At 46.7% G+C, this 21,167-nt stretch overlaps 1 protein-coding gene across 5 annotated transcripts in view; it reads left to right on the top strand.

Moving 5' to 3' along the window:
- The first annotated feature begins 1,115 nt into the window (after positions 1 to 1,115).
- Positions 1,116 to 21,167, top strand: part of TMEM273 (transmembrane protein 273) — a 49,160-nt gene continuing 29,108 nt past the window's right edge. For all 5 annotated transcript variants that reach the window (XR_004425264.1, XR_004425262.1, XR_004425263.1 and 2 more), the window contains exons 1-3: positions 1,116 to 1,298; positions 19,428 to 19,481; positions 20,365 to 20,505. Coding sequence is in view for 2 of the 5 variants with exons in the window: in XM_033129719.1 (XP_032985610.1) it covers positions 1,253 to 1,298; positions 19,428 to 19,481; positions 20,365 to 20,505 (241 nt within the window). In the remaining 3 variants the exon portion in view is untranslated. The remainder of the gene's footprint in view (positions 1,299 to 19,427; positions 19,482 to 20,364; positions 20,506 to 21,167) is intronic.

Genomic DNA, 21,167 nt, shown 5'->3' with positions numbered 1-21,167 from the left:
ATTAAGTTGCTTTACATTTTTTAAAGTGACATTTCTTATACAGTTGAGTTGGTGGCTTGACAGTCAAGCTGGTATCAAGAAGTACAGAAACACATGGCCCCACATCTGTGAGTTGGGCCTGTGTTGACAACCAAGGGGCCTCCAGAGCAGGGGCTTGGCCTGGGGCTTGTGACCTTGGACTGGAGAAAGTCACATCTCTATCTTCTAACCTGTACTAGAAAGTTAGCATTTCCTTCTGACATGAGTGCAGCCTACAAACCCCAGTGATATTACCACCTGGGTGACTCTATTACCAGTACTGCCATGTTTACCTGAAAATAAGACCTAGACGGACAATCAGCTCTAACGCACCTTCTGGAGCAAAAATTAATATAAGACCCAGTCCTTAATATAATATAATATAATATAATATAATATAATATAATATAATATAATACTGGGTCTTATGTTGATTTTTGCTCCAAAAGACACATGAGAGTTGATTGTTCGACTGGGTCTTATTTTTGGGGAAACACGGTATGTATTGCGGATGGTTTCATTCACATTACAGCTGTTACTGATCTCTGTAAATCTCATGACATTCATCCTGACATCTAGATTGTGGTAGTTATTTCACCTGCCACTAGATCTTGCTATTTACTGTGCGGATAAAGAAGCACATACACTGCTGTATGATGTCTATTTTCTACATATTTTGATAACCATATTTCAACAGGAAGTGGTTTCTTTTATAATCTCTACATACTTTTTTTGGGCATTTAAAGATGTTATTCTAAGAAAAGAGTCACAGGTGTCCCCCAACTCGAAGGGATTCATGCCACAAAACCAGTGACTGGGCTGTACGGTGGGCTGGGAAGGGGGAAGTTTCCACCCCCGCCCCAAAACTGTGGGGGCTGCAGCAGGAGCTGGACACCTAGGCTGACCGCTTTGGCTGCTTCGCCCTCTGAGACTCACTGGCCTGGGTCTTTGGGCCACAATCTGCAGCCGACAGTGCCTGTGTTCCCTGCCGTGTGGGGAGGATTTCGGGAGAACTGATACCCGGCAAGTCACAGTGAGCCCTCATTGTGGGCCACAGCCTTCACCACCTGGCAGAGGCCCGGATGAGAGGAACTGAGCAGTGTGGGGCTGTAGCAGTGGTTTCCTGGCCTTCCGTCATGTGGGGCTCTGCTCCTGTTGCCTGGAGCCTTGGGTCACATAGCCCGCAGGTGCCTGCCCTGCGAGGAGCCCGAGGAGCCGGGAGCAGAGAACCAACATGGGCTCAGTGGCCGGAGTGCTGAGAGTTTTCCTGCTTCTCCTGGGTAAGTGAGGACTGCGGCAATGGGGTACACGGTACCCTTCTGCAGACAGGGGAACCACCCTGAGAGGGAAACCCGCCTCCTCTGCTGGGTAAGTGAGGAGTGCGGCAATGGGGTACACGGTACCCTTCTGCAGACAGGAGGGAAACCCGCCTCCTCTGCTGGGTAAGTGAGGAGTGCGGCAATGGGTGCATGTTACCCTTCTGTGGCTGGGATGCCACCCTGAGAGGGAAACTTGGGGAGATCTGCCCATTGGGCCTCGGTCCCTAAAGCATGGTGTGAGATGCTTTGGAGAGATGGCTTTTCTCACTTTGACTGGTTAGCATGCAATGCGCTTGTCTGTTTCATTCCAGCTGCAACTTACAAATGCTTCTGGGCCAGGGGCAAACAGGAAAGGGTCATGTGGCAGAAAGAGCTTTCGGCTTGGGGCCTGGGCTGAGATCTGGCTTTAAACCGAGGCTCCACTGCTGACAAACTGCAGCACACTTCTTAGACCCTCTCACTCAAACTTCTTAGACTCTCAAACTTCTCAAACTTCTTAGACTCTCTCAGTATCAGTCTCTGGATGAATAGAAAGGGTGCTAATAATGTTTACCTTCTAGGATTGTGTGAAAATTAACTTAAATTTGATTAAGTCAAATGAAAATAGTTACATAAGAGGAGAAAATGTAGGTATGTAGATGCTTCTCTGTAGTTAATGGTGAACCAGTCTTATTATGGAGGGAAGTAGGCTCCTAGTTGCCCGGAGGTTTCTTTGTTTTTTAAAGTCGTCTTTAATCCTGTGCATCAAAAGAAGGAAGAAGGGAGAGAGACAGAGACTAAAAAAAAGTAGGGCCAGATGTAGAGGAAGTAATATAAGGCCATAGAAGTGGAGAGGAAGAAACCGAGAGAGAGAGATGGAGGCACAGAGTGATGGTTAGAAACACCCATAGGCAGAGACGGAGAGGAAAGAGCTATACGACTTTGCAAGATCCCCTGTGACATCAGCTGTTATTTCTTAGAGAGGCAATGGACAACCCTTGAATACACAGAGGGATTTCCCAAAACTTGCACTGGGTCAAGACTCAAAGGCAAGCAGTCTGTCTCTGAATTTAATCTTCTGTCTATGGAGCAATAGCCTGTATCCTGGAACTGGCAAAGTTAGTTCCATGGGCAGGACTCTGTCTGAAGCCTACAACAGGACAAAGAACTTGGCTTCTGGGAGTGAACGTATCAGGTGGATGGACAGCCACAGCATCTACTAGTTGACATGCGGAAACAATCCTGGACAGTGGCAGTGAGGGATGGTGGAAACCAGCCAGCAAGAACTAAAGACCTGCAGGGCAGCTGAGGCAAAGTGTGCCCAGGAAAGTGGCAATAGGTGGCAGATGTCTAATCTTTGTTTCTGCTTTTGACCTATCTAGATAGTCTCTCCTGGGGAAAAATAGGAAGTTAAATTTAAGAAACCCAATGAAAACAGTGCAGATTATACAAACAGGCAATTCGCTGAAGAATTACAAACAGACAGTAAGCCTTTAAAATGCTCATGCTCACAAATAATGAAAGAAATAATAACACCTAACATTTTTGAATGCTTCTGTAATTTGCTTAACACTTTACATGAGCTCATTCAGTCCCCACGACAACTCTATGGCGTAGGTCCCACCCTTACCTGCATTTTATGGGTTAGATTTTAATTACTTGGCCAAGGTATCACAGCTGGTTAGTGCTTTGAGAAATTCTTCATAGAGATAGTAGTGGTTAGGGGTGAGCCTCCGCTCTAAATCCCTGGAATGCTCGTCCTAGCTCCGCTATTACCAGCTCAGAGAACAGGTCATTCATCCTATTTGTGTGCAGCGTTCTCCTCTGTAATTTGGGGGTAGTGAGAATACCCATCTCACAGGGCTGGTGAGAGAATTCAGGTTGTTCCCACGTTTAAAACGTGCAGCTGGTATCTGCTGGGAGGTGAGCCCTCACTCCTGGATATCGGGGAAACTAATTGATCCGATCTTACCAGAGACAATTTGGTAATATGTGTCAAAATATAAGCTGCCCACAACCTTCTACCGAGAAATTCCAACTTCAAAATTCATCTTAATGAAATAATAGGGTAAATTATTTACCTTAGATTTAATAGAATGTTTTTAGCACTGCTGACCACAGTGAAGTCCAGAAACAAGTGATTATCAGAAGGAATCTGGCTAAATCGATTATGCTGTAAGGGTTCAAACAATATCCAGCATGTTTAAATGAAAAGCACAACTTTCTCAGAACTGACATGGACAGAGGAGTAGTGACAAAGAGATAGATACAGAGTTAAAATTATGTAGTTATATTTTGCATGTTTGCTTATCTATCCAAAAATTGACTGGAGGGAAACATAGCAAATGATTAATAGTATCTTTTATTCTTTTTAGAAAATAGGATTATGAGGCATTTTTCAGTTTCTCTGCATTGAAATTTTTCTAATGATCACATATATTCTTAATCGCAATAAATAAGTTTCTACGAACAAAAAAATAACATGAAAGCCTGTTGAAAGCTGGAAGGAAAAGGGTTTTTCCTTTATGGACCGGTGAAAGGGACCTAGGGGATTATCTAGTACAACCTACTAACGAATGACATGTGAGGGAGGGTGACCAGGCCAGTTCCCCAGGTTGTATGTGACAACTGTGGGTAAGAAGGCTTTCAGGGGCAGCACGATAGGCAAAGGAGCATCTCTGCCTACTCGCCCCAATGACGTCCGGGCTCTCGCTCATGGGACTCTGGGAAGAGAAGCTAGGTCCGTTATTTCCCATACCCAGAGTAATTGGACAGGTTTTGAAAAACCAGTGTTTGAATATTCTAAAAATATTTTTTAAAACTGAGATCAATGTAACAAACGTTCATGGACCCAAAACCCTGAATTAACACATTTAAAATTGGCTTGTTTTAGGTATATGTATTTAAAAGTAGCTAGTTGATCAATCAACATATCCATCAAAGAAACAGAACATCAGAGACGGAGTTGAAGCCTTCAGCTCCCCTCCTCTGTCTTGTTTTCCTCGGCCCCCCTCCCCAGAGGAAACAGCACCCCTGCTTTGCCTGCACTTCCTTCCTTTGTTGCTTTCTTGGTGTTAAAGACTTGACCTAATGCCGCCATAGCAACGTGCTGCCTTTAACTACCCGTTCTGATAATATGAATCAGACGTAGTCATCGCAACAGCCTGTAAGATTCTGTTGAAACATTATATCATAACTTAGTTATCCAATCTGGTACTGATGGAATTTCGGTTGTAGCTTTTTGCGTGACTGTCAATGCTGCTGCAATGAACCTTCTTGGTTGTATCTCCTGAAATTCATTGCAGCTGTTTTTCTAGGAGACACATCTGGAAGAGGAGTTTCTGTGCCATGCGTATGCACAGTCTCCTTTTATTGAATATTACCAAATTGCTCTCCACCAGTGAGATCTGGACATATCTGTTCCCCTACAGATTCAGTGATACTTGAATCTAGTCAGACGTCTCATTTTCGGACTATTGGAGGATTGTAAAATATTATTGCCAAGTTTCAAGTTTACGTGTTCCTGATTACTAGTGAGAATAACCATTTTTCCTACATTTATTAGATAGCCGTTTTCTTTTTCTATAAATTTCAAATAGTTTTATTTGGTTATTGCTCTTTTGTGTATTTTTTCTGGATATTACTTATTTGTCATATGTTGTAAATATGTTCTTTCAATAGGTTGTTTATCTTTTATCTTTGTGGCATCCTTTGTTGGGCAAAAGTCTCTAAACGTGATACAATCAAATTTATCAGAAAGAGATCTTTTCTCTGAGCCATTTGAAAGTAAATTGTATACATCATGGCTTTTTTTTTAAACCTCTAAATACATTAGTGTGCATTTCTTTAGAAATAATCTCTTACATAACCACAGTGTAGTTATCAACTTTAGGAAATTTAACATTGACAAAATATTTCCACATAATCTATATCATAGTCCAATATTTTCAGTTGACCCTACAATGCCCTTTGCAGCTTTTACTACACGTTAGCGAAGGGGCCAGAGGAGGGCCAGGTATTGTATTTGGTAACCATGTCTCGTACGCTTTATTTAGTCTGGAACATCTTCACAGCCTTTGTTTGTCTTTTACGGCACTGATATTTTAGAAGTTTCCATTCCCCACCCTCTTTTTTGTTTCATAGAACTTTCCTTAATTGGGGGTTTGCATGATATCCTAGTGATTAAATTCTGGTTATCCATTCCCCATCAGAAAACTATGTAACTGATCTTGTGTCCTTCTCTGGGCATCACATTTGGAGCCATAGGATGTACTTTTGACATAATGTGAAACGATTTACAACAAGGTTTTGATTATGATTGTCATAATTCTAAATAAATTATTTGCCACTTAACTACTGACCAATCGATACTTTCAAATTTTGCTAAAATATTGGTCTAAGAATAGCTATTGAAAATATCTGGTAAAATTCCTAAGCATTTTATTAGTAGTTTGCACCTTCATTTTTTAAAGCTGACATATAAAATATTCCTATGGATTCTAATTCCAACCAAACTGTCAGCCATCTGTCTCCATTTTAATTCTGTTGGAAAGCACCCGCTGAATTCTATGTATTATTATAATCATGATAATAAAGGAAATACAATATCACTTTAATTATGTTCCAGTTGCCTAAAACATTCTTCATTGAAGGAGCCAGAGTTATTGAAGAGAACAGAGGCCTTTCCCTCCCCTTAATTTATAATGAAAAGGTGGCAGAGGCTGCGGTAAAGAGAATGAAATTCGTTTTTATCTTACAAGTGAAAGTCATCACTTTATTTCTTGGCTCTTAATCCCTGAGATCTTTGTAAAAATCTTTCCTGACATCTTTTCCCCTGTTCCAGATTCCTGCCAAGACAATGGTTCAGAATCCTGTGGTGTGTGAGAAAGAATTCTTGCAGTGTTATTTTTCTTTTGCTGTGTATCAAATTACCATAAATGTAACAAAAGAAAACTAATACACTAGGGTCTCTCAGAAAGTCAGCAGTAGGTAAAAGAACAGGCTAGGACCCCAGGAAGGCAAGGAGGAATTTTCTGATAGAGCAAGAATTCTCTTCATGACTTTTTCTCATTTACTAATTGGATTGCTTGTTTTCTCTTTTACTATTGAATTTTAAGAGTTCTTAATATATTTTGTATATGAGTCCTTTGTCAAATATGTGATCTCCAAATATTTTCTCCAGGTCTCTTAGCTTGTCTCTCCATTCTCTTCACAAAGTCTTTTTATAGAACAAAAGTATTTAATTTTCATTAAGTCTATTTACTGATATATATATGTGTGTGTGTGTGTGTATATATATATATATATATATATATATATATACATATATACATATATAATTTTTTTATGGTTCATGCTTTTGATATGTCTGAGGAGTTTTTAACCAAGCCCCAAGTCTCCAAGATTTTTTCTTCCATTTTCTCCTAAAAGTTATTTAGTTTTATATTTTACATTTAAATCTACAATCCATTTTAAGTTTATTTGTGAATTTAGGTCCAGGTACTTTTTTTCCCTCTAATACCCAATTACTCCAGCATGATTGGTTGAAAACTATCCTTTCTTTATTGAATTGATTTTGCTCCCTTGTAAAAAATCAGTCGGTCATACTTGTGTGGACTATTTCTGGGCTAGCTTTTCCTTTCCATTGATGTATGTGTCTGTCCCTCTGCCAATACCACACAGTCTTGATTTCTGTAGGTATATGAGTTTCAAGATGGTAGAGTAAGCCCTCTTACCTTATTCTTCTTTTTTAAAAAAACCTTTTAGCAATTCTAGTTCATTTACCTTTCAATAATCTTATGTATATCAACAAAAAAGTCTTGCTGGGATTTTCATAGGAATTACATTAATTCTATGCATGAATGTGGGGAGATTTGACCTTTTTATCATATTTATTTTTCCATGAATGTGGTATGTCCATTTATTAAGCTCTCTTTTAGTTCTCTTATCAGCATTGTGGAGTTTTTGTTTGTTTGTTTGTTTTGTGGAGTTTTTAATATGAGACCTGTATGTGCGTTATTAGACTTACACTTAAGAATTTTTTGACTGTAAATTATGTTGTGTTGTCTTTAAATTTTCTCTTTCTATGTATAATTGTTAGTATATAGAAGTTGATTTGTGTATGTTGGTCTTGTATCGTGTGACCTTATTGAACTCACTTATTAATTCTAGGAATTTTTTTTCAGTGCCTTGGGATTTTCTACATAGACCATATCATCTATAAATAGGGACAGTTGTATTTCTTCCTTCCTAAATGGTATGCCTTTTATTTCCTTTTCTTGCCTTATTGGACTGGCAGGAACTTCCAGGACAATGTTGAGCAGGCATGGCAATGACAGAAACTGTTGCCTTGTTCTTGATCTTAGTGGGAAAGCATCTTGTTTCTCGCTATTAAGTATGATGCTAGCTGTTGGTTTTTTGTAGATATTCTTTATAAGGTTGAAGAAGTTTCCCCTTATTTCCAGCTTTCCGAGAGTTTTTGTCATGAATGGATGGGTGTAGAATTTTGTTAAATGCTTTTCCTGAATCACTTGATATGATCATGTGATTTTTTTCTCTTTTAGCTTGTTAATGTGGTGGATTACACTGATGGATTTTTGAATATTGAACTAGCCTCACATCCCTGAATAGACTCCATTTGGTCATGATATGTAATTCTTTTGTCTTAGTGAATTCTACTTGATAACATTTTGCTAAGGGTTTTGAATCTATGTTCATGAGGGATACTGGTTTATAGTTTTTTGTGTTTTTTTGGTGCTGTTTTTCTCTGGTTTTAAAGTCACAATAATGCTGGCTTCATAAAATAATTTAGGGAATGTTACCTCCTCTTCTATATTCTGAATGGGATTGTATAGTATTGGTGTTAATTTTTCTTTAAACACTTGTTAGAATTCTCCCATGAAATTCTCTGGGCTTGCAGATCTCTTTTTTGGGAGTTTGATTATGAATTCAAATTCCTTAATAGCTGTAGGACTATTCAAAGCATTTACTACATTTGGGGTGAATTGTAATAGTTTGTACTTTTTGAGGAATTGGTCCATTTTTATCTAAGTTGTCAGGTTTTTATGTATAAAGTTGCTCATAGTATTCTCTTATTATCTTTGTCATACGTGCAGAGTCTGGTGATATCCCTGTTTGTTTTCTGATATTGATATTGATTGTCTTCTCTCCTTTTCTTCTGTCAATCCTGTTAGAGAGTGATCAATTTGATTGAACTTTTCAAAAAGCCAGTTTTTTGTTCCACTTATTTTCTCTATTATTTTTCTGTTTTCAAGCTCATTGATTTCTGCTCTCGTTTTTATTATTTACTTCCTTCTGCTTTCTTTGACTTTATTTTGATGTTCTTCTTCTGGTTTCTCTAAGTGGGATATTAATTTACTAATTTCAGATTTTTCTTTTTTCTAATGTAAAAAAAAGGCATTTATTGTTACAAATTGCCCTCGCAGCACTGCTTTAGCTATGTTCCACAAGTTTTGATATGTGTGTTATCATTTCTATTCAGTTAACATGTTTTGATTTCCCTTGGGACTGCCTCTTTGTCCCATGAATTATTTAGGAGTGTTGTTATTTTCCAAACGTTTGGAAAATTTCCTGTTATCTTTCTATTATTTATTTCCAATTGTGGTTAGAGAACACTTTGTATGATTTAAATTCCTTTAAATTTGTTGAGGTTTGACCCGGGGTATGGTCTATCTTGATAAATCGTATGTAAGTGCTTGAAGAGAATGTGTATTCTGCTGGTATTGGGTCTTATTGTTTGATAGTATGGTTGAAATTTTTAAATATCTTTAATGATTTTCTGTCTAGTTGTTTTATTAATTGTTGAGAGAATGTTGTGCATTTATCTATTTTTCCTTTCAGTTTTGTCAGTTTTTGCTTCACATATTTTCTAGCGGTTGTTTGAAGTGTAGACATTTAGGATTACTGTATTTGTCTGGTGGATTGACTCTTATCATTCTGTACTTGTAATATAATGTAATGTAATATCACTGGATCTGGTAATTTTCTTTGCTCTGAAATTTATTTGATAGTAATATAGCTACTCCTTTTTAGAAATTAATGTTTGCATGGCATTTCTTTTTCTGTACTTTTACTTTCAGCCTACCTGTATCATATTTGAAGTGAGTTTCTTGTAGACAGCATATAGGTCAATCATTTTTTTAAATTGATTTTGCAAATGTTTTTTAATTGGCAAACTTGGGCAATTTATGTTTAATGTAGTTACCGATATGTTAGAGCTTTCAGTCTGCCAATTTATATTTTGATTTTTGTTTGTTCTCTATTCATCATTTCTTTTTTTCCTACCTTCCTGTGTGTTACTAGAACATTTTTCAGAATTCCATTTTGATTTGTCTGTAGTGTTTCTGAGTATATTGCTTTCCATAGCTTTTTTAGTGGTTGATGTATCTCATTTTATATATATGTATGTGTATATATATATAAAACATATCACAGTGCACTGGTGTCTACATTTGAACAGTTCAAGTGAAACGTATAAATTGTGCCTCTATGTCCCTTAAATATTTCTTCTACATATGTTGAGAACTACATCAGACATGTTATCATTTTATAGCTTCAACTGTCACACATAATTTAGAAATCTTAGAGGAAAATGAAAGTCTGTTACTCATGTTTTTATGAGCTGTGACAGACACCCACTACTAAGCTACACCCCGACCTCAGGACACCACTTCTTCTAGGAGGGCTCCCACGGTTCTCAGCCAGTTTGCCTTTCTCTCCACCTTTCAGAACCTTCTTATGTTGGTTTATAATATAATATCCAGGGTTTTAAGCTATACGTAGTGAGAAGAATAAAGAAAAGTAAGCTTATTCCCATCTTTCTTGGAAATGAGTTGTTAAGAGGCTGGGGGATGGGTGATTTAGGGGAAGGTTCTTTGGGGAGGAGTTTGGGCTATCTAACATCTCTTAGACACACATCCCTGATCCCACTGGCTCCTGAAGGGGAGAAAATGCCCCATGAAGTGAAGGCAGGAGGGGTAAGCTCAGCAGAGGGCCTGCCAGGAAATCCCTGTGGTCCTTGTAGCCTGGATGGAGCCACAGCTGGGAGGCTGAGAAGCCGGAGCTGACCTGGCTGACACACAAATACGGAGACTTTTCACTCACTCCCAAATTAAGCCACTTTGCTTCCTCTTTAAAGTCACTGTAAGCAACTCTGTCTCATCCAGACCCTCATGTATCCACCAGAATTGCTTGAACTGCTTCTTTTATTAAATTTGATTCCACCGAATAACCAGCTAACGGTTCTCAGTAAGATGAACTGGGCTCACTCTCTCCTGCTTGTCTGAATGAAACAGATGAGCAGCTGGGGAATTTCTTGGCTGTAACCACCGCAGAGATCTGTGCAAGCTTGTGCAAACCCTCAGGTCACATCGTCAGGTAGTCAGTGTCCAGGGCAAGAGGTGAAGGGCCTGGAACTGAGCCCATAGGCTATCCCTGAGAACTGGGACACATGGGCATGGGGGCTTTCTCTTGCATAAAGTAAACAATGATTTCCACCGGGCAGTGCTGGGACACAAAGATAAATGAGTCAAGCCCCAACCTGAAGGACATGACAATCTATGGGGATGACAGTTACAATGTGGTGTGTTAAGTGCTGAGAAGAAGGAAACACGGAGCGAAACAGAAGAGGAGTCCTTAATCCAAACTAGGGTATGGAGGAGGGCTTCCTGGAAGAGGAGTTTTGTTGAGAGCAAATTGATTATGCCTCTGCCTGGTTGCAATTCTTCAGCAGCTTCCCAGCGCTGCCAGGACAGACCAGAGCATTCACTGTGTCCACAGGCCATCCTTTGGCCTGTCACGGGGCCCTCCTCAGTGCTCCGCTCCCCAGCCCCACCAATAGTCATCAAGTGCCTGGCCAGTGTCACGGCCTCCTCATGTCATCTCCCCTTGCGGAGTGTGGGCACCCCCCGCCCCAGGCCCCCAAGATGCTCTCTCACAGTGCTTCTCACACACCTGGTAGCACGTTTGTGTTCATGCCTGTCTGCTTGAGATCTTGTTCCGCCCTGTACTATCACCTCTGTCAGGGCAAGAATCTGGTCTCACCAGGCTACCACTCAGCAACTAGCACTTATTTGTGAGTTGATTACAAACATGAAGGGGAACCTCAGCTTCCAGAAGCCAGTCTGTAGGAACCAATCTGGTTGGGACAGGAGGGATGGGGGTGAAGGCAGCATAGAGTGAAGGGCAGTGTGGTATGAGGCTGAGTGGGCACAAGCCACATGGAGAAGGTGGGCCTTATCCTACAAGGCATCGTACAGCCTTGGAGGATGAGCCCCCAGCTGCCGTACAGCCGGTCGGCTGGTGGCAGGGAGACTTTCTAGGCTGGATTTGTCTGGGGCCATGCCAGCAGGGTCTCTGCTCACTTCCAAGGCTGCATTTCACGGCTCACTCCAGTTTCCCCACTGGAAGCAGTGTATGGCCTGATGTCCGGGAACGTGGCGGGGTGCTGTGCCTGTCACAGTTTTTGGCTGGCTCATGCTCAGCCCCACAAAAGACAGTGTGGGACAGGGCAGCTAAGCTGACCCAGGGAACACTCTGAGAAACACTCAGAGAGGGTCCCTGAGGTGACCTCAGGGTATGGAAATCAGAGACCCTCCCAAGCTCAGGTGAGCCACACATGACACACCCACACATGACACATTATGAAACTGCAGTCAGCTTGGAGCTACTGTCTACCCTGCATGCTGGCGTGAGACTCTTCTGTGGAACCAGGTCGACCCAGGTTCAAACCCTAGACCCCTCCTATTCAGGTGACCTTGAGAGGGCACATTACCCGCTGGAGTTTCCAGGTAAAATGCGGACCGTGGTCCCAGGACAGAACCCCTGCCCCTGCCCTGCCTTTGGAAGCCCCCATAAAACACACACCCATCCAAACACAAAGACATTGTTTCTTGTTGATCTTGTCAGAAAGACTTTAGGAAGTTCAGGAACGGGATCGGCACACAGATATAAGGGAAAGGGACTTGTGGGTGCACTGGGTGGCTAAAACTGTGTACAGTGTGTCCTGGAGGGGGAACTACAGCCTGCTCGGGGCTTTGGGACAGAGAGCAAGGGAGGAAGAGCTTTGACTTCAATGACCAACAAGCATTCCTGGGCAGACTGCATTTCCAGGTAAGCAGGAGCTGGGTAGGAGGACCTGCAGGGAGTCTGACTGGGCCAGGCCCTATCCCCAATTTAGGAGCGTCTGGTCATTTTAGGGGGCCTGGCAAGGCCCGGCATCCTCCTGCTCTGCCCAGAAGACTCTGCCAGCCCTTGGGGCCCTCAATAGAGCTGAGCTTTCCCTTCGGGAAGGTGACGCCTGGGGAGTGGAGTTCAGGATCCTGAGGAGAGAATGAGCTGGGCCCTGTGTGTGGCTTGATTTACAACTTAGAAATATTTTGACATGTGGCATGCGCTGGGCTCTGCAAATGTTAGAAGCTGCCTTGGAAAAGATAACTAGGATGGAAACGCCAGGCGTAGACCCTGGCGCATGGCAGGCGCAGCGAGCCTCTCTCTCTCCTGGTAGATGGAGGCAGATGGCTCGCGTTGCCAAGGTCCCGGGCTCTCCTGTTGGCTGGTGCTGCCGCTTCCTGTGCAGCGTCATGGCCCCTTCCCCTGCGGGCCAGGCCAGCTGTCATCCTGCAGCCCCGCCCCCTGGGCACATGCTTCTTCGGCCAGGTCCCTGAGGACTCCTGAGCAGAGCTTCCCAGAGGCTGAAGAGCACAGTATGCATATTGCATGAGTAATAATAACCCCTCCACTTAGCGGTTATGCAGCGCTGTCCCCGTCCACAATACTTCAGCATCATTAATTAGTTATTCTGCTCGGCTTCCAGTGTCCCTGCTTTCTCTGCGAAGCCTCACTCTTGTAAACAGGCCTTCTTTGGTCTGAAACCTCAATGTTGAGTGGGTGGGCCGTCCCCTACCCGGAGTCCTGGAGCCTTATGGAGGCCTCTGCTTGGCTCTGCAACTTCTCACATCAGACACCTGAGCCCTTCATGGGGAGGCCTATCTCTTTTCTGATCTGAGAGCCTTCCCACAGCTGCTTCCTGGTATACTCTGCTCTCCACATTTCCCCTGGCCACCGGAAAGCTGGGGACCCCGTCTCAAGCGGGTGGCTGTGTGCTTGTAGAAGCCACCTCAGTCTGTGCCCACATACTTTCAGGGGGTCTCACAGCTCACTCTTGCTTGATTTTCATGTGCTTGCTTTATGTACTTGATTTTCAACCCCATTGCAGAGGGGCCACCAAGCTGGGAGCCATGTCATGTTTGCCTAAACACTGGCAGAATGAAGACTCAGATATTCTAATTCCAAGTATTATTCCTTCCCACGCCCCACAGGCTCACAGAAAGGTTTCATGCCCCAACAGATGTTCAAAGATGGAACAAACCCCAACCACCAGTGAGTAGGGTCAGCAGAGTGTTCTTGCTGTGGGTCTGCTGTTCCAGCCTGACCTGGACACTACCACCTACCCCACCACGGCGGCCTCCAGCTCCTCTGGCTTCCAGCATCTCTGTCCTTTGAAGTTTCAGTATCTCCCTGACCAGGTGTGTTACGGCAGCTCTTCTGTCAGGTGTGACAGCATTTGCATGTCACCACCTCCTGGCCAGCAGCAGGAGTGCTTCCCAGGCCTGGAACACTCTGGTTCTACCTTGGGCTGAAACCGGCTCCCTGCCTCTAGCCCGTCCATTAGCCTGGGAAAGTATTGATCAGTTTGGCTTCTGTAGCTGAGTGTTTGAATCCCAGTGTGAATCTTTAAGAATTAATTAGCAAAGATTGCTCAGGAAAACCAAGTGGGCACAAGTCTGGTCACCCACCATTACTGTGTTCCTCTTAATTACGATGCTATTTCTGGAAGCTGGAGGCATTTCCCCTGGTGTTTCCCAGCCTCAGGTCAGCCTCTCCCTCTTCTGGTGGGCTTCTGTAGCCTTCTATGCCCAGTTGCCGCCCAGGGCGGCCATTCCTCTGGAAAGCCCTGAAAGCCTCGGTTTCCCATGCATTCTAGCTGCTCTGAGCTTCTGAGCGGCTTTCTTTATTCCTAAGCCCTCATGCCCTCTTGGGCCTTCTGGCCTTTGCTGGCCCCTCTTCCTCTGCCTGGACACCTTCTCTGCCTGTCCCCATACCCACCCTTCCCCCACCATTTTCTCCAGCTTCTACTTGTCTGCTCCCATCCTTGCCTTGTCAACCTGAAGGATCTGCCACCTCCGTCATCAGGACACTTCTGATTACAGATGATTTTTACTTAGCTCAGATAAAATTAAGATGAAGGTGTTTCTTTACTGAGGTGACTGAAAAGTCAAGAAGAAGTGCTTCAGGCACAGCTGGATTCAGGGACTCAAAAGCTATCTTGAAGGACTTGGTCTCGGCCTGACCCTCCTCTGGTGGGGGGGTCTTCAGTCTCAGCAGGTTCCCTCCACCTGGTGGGCCCCCCTCAGCCCCACAGTTACCAATTCTGGAAGACACTCCTATTTCTCAGTATTTTCCCTGAAGTCCCAAAGTTGAATCTTATTGGCCTGAATTAGATCACTTGCCCTGCCCCTTGACCAATTACTGCTGACAGGAAGAAGGAATACGCTAATTAATCAGATATGGGTCACAGGTTCATCCTGGAGCCTGCCCTGAGGGAATGCCAGGCAGGTGGTCCCCCAAAGGAAAACCTAGGTGCTGCCAACAGACAAAGGGTGAAGGGAGGTGGGCAAGCCATACAGCATGTCCCTCCCACCTATTCCGTTCAGACTTCCTTCATCTTGTGGAGACTGAGGTTTGCAGGAAGGTGCTGGACATCACCCCTGCCACTCTGATCTTTTCTTCAGTGTAAATCTTGTCTCCCCTGTCACTCTGTGAGCTCCTTCAGGGGTCTTGGGTTGTTCTTGGGTCCCCCTGGGCATGGGGTCCCTCAGAACACACTGTAGGTACTTCATTCCTGTGTGTGGACCATTAGGGGGTGATGGATGCCTCTTCTAGACATTTGAAACCCTTTCCTCTAGATGAGAGTATCGGAATTCATGAGATCTAAAGTTAGGAGCCATTCTGCAATACTTGAGTTCCGAGATGAAAATGGCCAGGCATTAATTGACAAACACTCAGGGCAGCCTCTCCCTATTTTTAGTTCAGATACTTATAGAATGACATCTGAGTGCATGCACACCCACTGCCCACACTGGAACCACACAGCCAGATTCTGCCCAAATAAGGGTGCTAAGGAGTGCCAACCCCTATTGAGGGTGGGCCCAACAGATGTCGTGGACAGCACAGGAGGTCTGAATGTCAGGGATGGGCCTCAGAGGCTCAGATTCCAACTGAGATGGGCCAAGGCCATGCTACGGCTTCAGCTCACCCTCCCGGAGCAGCCCTGCTGCTGTCTCCCTCTGTTGGCTGCCCTCTCCGTACTGAGGGAGTGGGACCCAGGGAGCTGCCAGGCCTCGGGGCCATTTACTCTCCTAGGAGGCTCCTTCCTCTTGGGAAACCACTCGCAGTCTGTGCTCTGCAGGACTGAGGTGGGAGGGGCTGCAGAGAGGGGACTGAAAACCAGCTATTTTGTCAGGGAGGGGCAGCATATCAGGTCATCTGGCAACAGCATGTCCAAAGGGGCATGAGGAGGAAGCAGAGACCCTAGACTCAGAACCGTAAGTGTCTGTGCACCTTAGAGAAAGGCACCATCCTGTGGGCAGGTGTAGCCTCAGGTGTGTGCTTGGTCAGAGCTCCTGGGTGCAGGGCCTGATCTGGGCTCCTGTGGAGGCTGGGTGGGTGAAGCTGCCCTGCAAGCTCAGCAGGCCCCTCTAGGGGTAGCCCAGCGCTGTGCTCCCGGCAGCAGCCAGGAGAGTGCTCAGGGTCTCTGCTCCTGCCCTCTGCACCCAGCTCAGTGTGGACAGTCTGAATGTTGGTGTCAGGTTACATTTGCCAGCACTGTACCTCCTACTGCCGTGCACATCTACCAGCCGGCAGGGTCCCGGCATGTCCCCCGGAAAGCCAGCTCCTGCTCAGGCCCTTTGGAGTCTCCCCTGGGTTTCAGAGCCTGTCCTCTGAATGCTGTGCTCCCTCCTCCTGTTCCCAAGAGAACCCAGAGAATTCCAGCAGAGAAAGTGCACTGGCTTCCGGTTTCCTCCTGGGTCTCTCACACATCTGAACTCAGGAGCACAGCCTCTGGCTGTGTTCAAAGACCAACCCCGTTAGGGCCATCCATCCTCCAGCTACTTTGCAGAGCCAGGGAAAATCAGCACTGGGGGCTTGCAGGGGGACTCCCTCAGCTCATGACCCTGGCAGGAGACCAGGTGGGGTTGGCGGGCTAGGATGCTCATGATGGATCCTCACCCAGGGGCTCCTTAGAGCTCAGAGCAGATGCAAAATGCAGGGGGAATGCTGCACGGAGGGATTTCGCTCCCTGAGGAGGGGAAAGGCTGCCGCCGAGTGGCCATGGGCTGGCTAGCAGGAACTCCTGGGAGGGGATTGTGTCCTGACTGAGTGCACAGTGTGGTGCTTCACCCAGAGTTGTCTGTCTGCAGGTATCCGAGCAGCAGCCCCAGGGAGGGTATTCACTCAGTCCCTGAGGCAGGAGAGCCTGGAGAGCTGTTGGGGGCTGGGAACTAGGAATGGCTCAGGGCTTGGGGAGGACACAGGATGGAGGGTGGTGACTAAGGGCACTGCTTCTGTGTTGGGGGATGAAGAGTAGGGGCTGAACTGAGCTCCAGCCACGAACCTCCCGCCAGGGAGGGACAGGAGCTGAGATTTCAGGGTAACGCGCTTGGTGGGCTCGGAAGGGTGCTGGGCAGCCTGGTGCTGTCAGGAGCACAGGGCCAGGCCTTTCTGACACTAGCCATTCCTCCTCCTGTCTCCTTCTCGCCCCTCCTGCCAGTCGTCTGAACTTCTCAGCTGCAGCCTCCATGCGTGTCCCTGTGTGTGCCAGTCTCTGTGTTTCTCTCAGTGTTTCTCTCTATTTCTCTGTATCTCTGGGCCTTTCTGTCTCACTCATCCTGGTCTGTGTCCTTTCATCTTTCTCCGTTCAGGTTTCATCTTGAGCTTGAATGAAGTTTTCGTGCTGCATGCTCCATGTGGAGAGCGATGGTGGGAGCCAGGACAGACGTCTGTGTGCGAGGGGCCAGGGGCCCCTCAGTGAGCCTGGCCTCACCCACTGGTGCCCTGCCTTCTGTCCAGTCAGGCAGAGGGAGGCCGGACGGTGTCAGGAAAGGAGCGAGGGAGGGCACGCAGCACACGCAGCCCTGGCTTTGGGCGTTAGTCTGCAAGTCGCTCCCGGGCACAGCCGCTTGGTTTAGTCAGCTCAGTTCGACCATGCGCAAAACACAAGGCTTTGTCCCATCCCTGAAATGGTTTCCAACCGAGCTGGAGCAACAGGGTTGTTGTAAAGAAAGAAGGAAGCTTGGTGGGGGCTTCAGAGAACTGACAAAAGCAGGGTGATATCACGCACGGGGGTGTCTGTGGTATGTGTGTGAGTGGATCAGCCCCACGGAGGACACGCATTCCTGAGCAGAGAGGAGCCACTGAATTTCCGAGAGGCATGTGAGTAACCAGGCTGCCAGGCTGTGCATTTTTACTTCAGAATTCTCCAGCTTTATCCATTTACCAAGTGAGGCCACCACAAAAATCCTGAACTCCATTAGGATGGTCCCTTTCTCAGCCAAAGCACACAGAGTGAAGATGTCCCCTGTGGAGTGTCAATCCAACACGCACGTCACCCTGGGCAGCACTGAGTGTGGTCACGTGGAGAACACCCTCACTGTTTTCATGCCGCAGACATCATTCAGTCTCTATGAGGCCAGCACTGGGGAGAGGACTTCTCTTGGGGGTCTCGTCCCTCCCAATAAAGTCACCTGCTCCCTCTTCTGAGAAAACAGGCTCGTGGCACGTCCTGCTTCTGCCTTTGCCTGAAAGCGTGAATCTAACATCAGGCTTGGCCTCACCACACATCCACCCCTACCCAAGCCCCCTCCAGCCCTTGGCCTTGATGGTTTGGGCGTCTTTCTGTTAGGACTTGTGCTTGCAGGGCCTCCCCAGAGTTCAGACCCTGGCCCTGCCACTTCCGGCTTCTCCTGGCCCTTGGGTACACCCTCAAGTCCCCATGCCTCCCGTTCCCCATCAGTCAGTTGGTGATGATAATAGCACCTGTCTCACAGAGTTATTGCTGTGAGTGTCAAATGTGTTAATGCAAGCGCTGCACCAATATCTGCCTCAAAATAAGTGGCCAATTAACGTGTGCCTCCTCTCCAAAGCCCACAGCTCTGCCTCAGCTCTTCCAGGACCTGTCTGCAGGGACCACGGCCCCAGCTGCAAGCCATGTCTCCTGTCTTAAGGGTGCAGGCCCTGGCTGGAAGAGTGACACACTGCTGCAGCATGCTCTATTACATCATTCATTCATTCAGCAAATATGTAGTAACACCTCCTATGTGCTAGGCGCTGTGTCAAATGCTGCGAGAAGAACACCCCACAGGGCATTGTACAGCCCAGTGGGAGACCAACCGGAAGACACAGTTAGTGGGTTGATAGCTGCGAAGCTCTAAGGATGGTGCCTGGCACACAGCGGTGCCACATAAGTTGTTAAGAAAATGATGTGGTCAGTGATGATGGGTGAGTGCAACGACTGTGGAGCACACAGAGAGGACAGCTAAGCCACGTGTCGGGGAAGGGACATGGAACCAAGACCAGGGGAAGGAGGAGAGGGGAGGAGACGGGGCCAGGCAGGGGACCCAGGAGCAGCAGAGCCCCAGCCTGTGTTAGGAACTGGAGGCAGGTCAGCCTGGCTGGAATGAGAGGGCTTGTGGGCGTGATGGGGGACGCTGGAGAAGCAGGCAAGGGTCAGAGTGGGGGTCTGGGAAACTGTGTCAAAGAGCTGGCTTAACTGAACTCAACAGAACCTCCCTCCTGGTCTGGGTTTGGGGAGGCCTCTAACATCCCAGCAAGGCTCCCAGACACTCTGTGGCAACCAGGAGCCCACCTCTGTGCTCCTGAGGGTAGTGGCCAGACAGGAGCGGTACCTGTGGCAGGTTTCCCCAGGTGTGTGGGAGTGGATGTTGGGACAGGGTTTGGCCCTCGACTCCTGCCTGGCCTGATGACAGCCAACAGTTCTGTCCTAACCAGACTCTGGGTTTTCGTTTTTCGCAGATGTTGGAAGAGCTCAAGTGTTGGCAACGGGCAAACCTGCTGGGGCCGAAATAGGTAGGTCACTGCCCAGCTTATTCTGCATGGGAGGCGAGGGCAGGAAGGAGACAGGACAAAAGGCCTGTGGGGGCTGGGGGACAGGGCATGCTGGTCATCACAGAATAAGGATGACACTCACCTCCAGACCTGCCTGAGTGGCTAACACAGCTTTATCCTGGGGACATGGTCCTGCCCGAGAGCCTGTCCTCAAAAGGGCCATAGTCACCAGGGCCACCTTTGTCCATGCTCTGTGAGATGAGCAGCGCCCACGCCCATACACCCTGCACTGCAGCTGTGATGCTCGGACAGGCTATGCTGTGCTTCCCTGCCCTCACCAGTGGTCTCCCTCCACCTGCAGGACCCCAGCTCCTCTTCCCCTTAGAGCTCACCTCTCGGGGTGAGGGGCAGTTTCCCTCCTCTTGGAAAGCTGCTGACCCCCATGTTAGCCCAGCTGCTGACCCCCATGTTAGCCCAGCCCGTCCCTGGCGCCTGACATTAGAGTGAGCCCTAACTGCTCAGGTCTCCTTCATTTGCCTTCACAACTCACCACAGAGCAGGCAATTAACACGTACTTGAGAAAATAATTCTTGAAGGGGTGGGTGAGGAAGGGCTAGAGGAGGCCAGAGAAAGAAGCCATCAGCCACCTGGGCGTGACTTCCACAGCTGAAGGGACCGGGGATGGAGGTCCAGGAAGAGGGCAAAGGGTGTGGGCGAAGAGTCTGGGGTGAGAATGTGCCCCCAGGAGAGTGGGAACGTAGGCTGGCCTCAAAGGGTCAGTGTGGAGTTGTAGGCCCACACGCATGACTTTGGACTTCATCCCAGATGTAAAGGGAGTTGGAGAAGACCTTTGCAGGGTGGTGAGCTATTGAAGGCCATTGTTCAATTCATCATTACACTTCAGATGTCAAATACGCCATCATCGGGACAGCTCTGGGTGTAGCCATATCGGCCGGCTTCCTGGCCCTGAAGCTCTGCATGATCAGGAAGCACTTGTTCGATAACGATTCCTCAGACCTAAGAAGCACAAAACTGGGATACAATGGTAAGGGGACCGTGACGCTCAGCGTAGGCCTTGCCCCTGACAAGGCACTGAAGGCCACTCCGCAGCACCAGCTGGAGAAAGAATGAAAACCTGTGGGCTAAAAAGAAGTGCAGTGACCTTTCTGTGTCTCTGTCTCTGTCTGTCTTCTGTACTTTTCCACTTAGTCAGTTTTGATTTTCCTAAGACTCAGGTTTCCTGGAGAAAGGTGGGCAAGGGAGCTGAGGTGGCTTCAAACAGAAATTTCTATTTTCATCCAAATAGTGTGATCAGATAAAATTGCTCCCTGGAGGTGATGAGGCTGGTCCTAGCAGGTGGGTGGTAGAAGGTGCTGCCAGCACCAGTTATGTGGGCCGAATTGCATTTTTTCCCCATAAATTGGGAAAGTCCTCATGATCCAAGCAGAGCTGGGCTTACGTGAACCCCACCTGGTTCTCAATGTCCTGTGGCAACTGCAGGGTGCTGATGCGGAGCTGTCAGTTTGTGAGTTTTAATAGCAAAATGCAGCAGGGATTTGCACCCTTTCTCTCAAGGTGGGACCTGCAGGAAGCAGGTGGGACCTGTATAAGACTGCTTAATGGGATGATGGCACAGTTTTCCATGCGGTTTTCCTGAGCATGAGGGGGAAGGCACCTCACAATATCTCTGGAAAATTCCAGGATTAT

This window comes from Rhinolophus ferrumequinum, chromosome 16 (assembly GCF_004115265.2).
Source record: "Rhinolophus ferrumequinum isolate MPI-CBG mRhiFer1 chromosome 16, mRhiFer1_v1.p, whole genome shotgun sequence".
Classification (NCBI taxonomy): Eukaryota; Metazoa; Chordata; class Mammalia; order Chiroptera; family Rhinolophidae; genus Rhinolophus; species Rhinolophus ferrumequinum.
The sequence above is the reverse complement of the archived record's forward strand: the minus strand, read 5'-3'. Positions and strand labels throughout refer to the sequence as shown.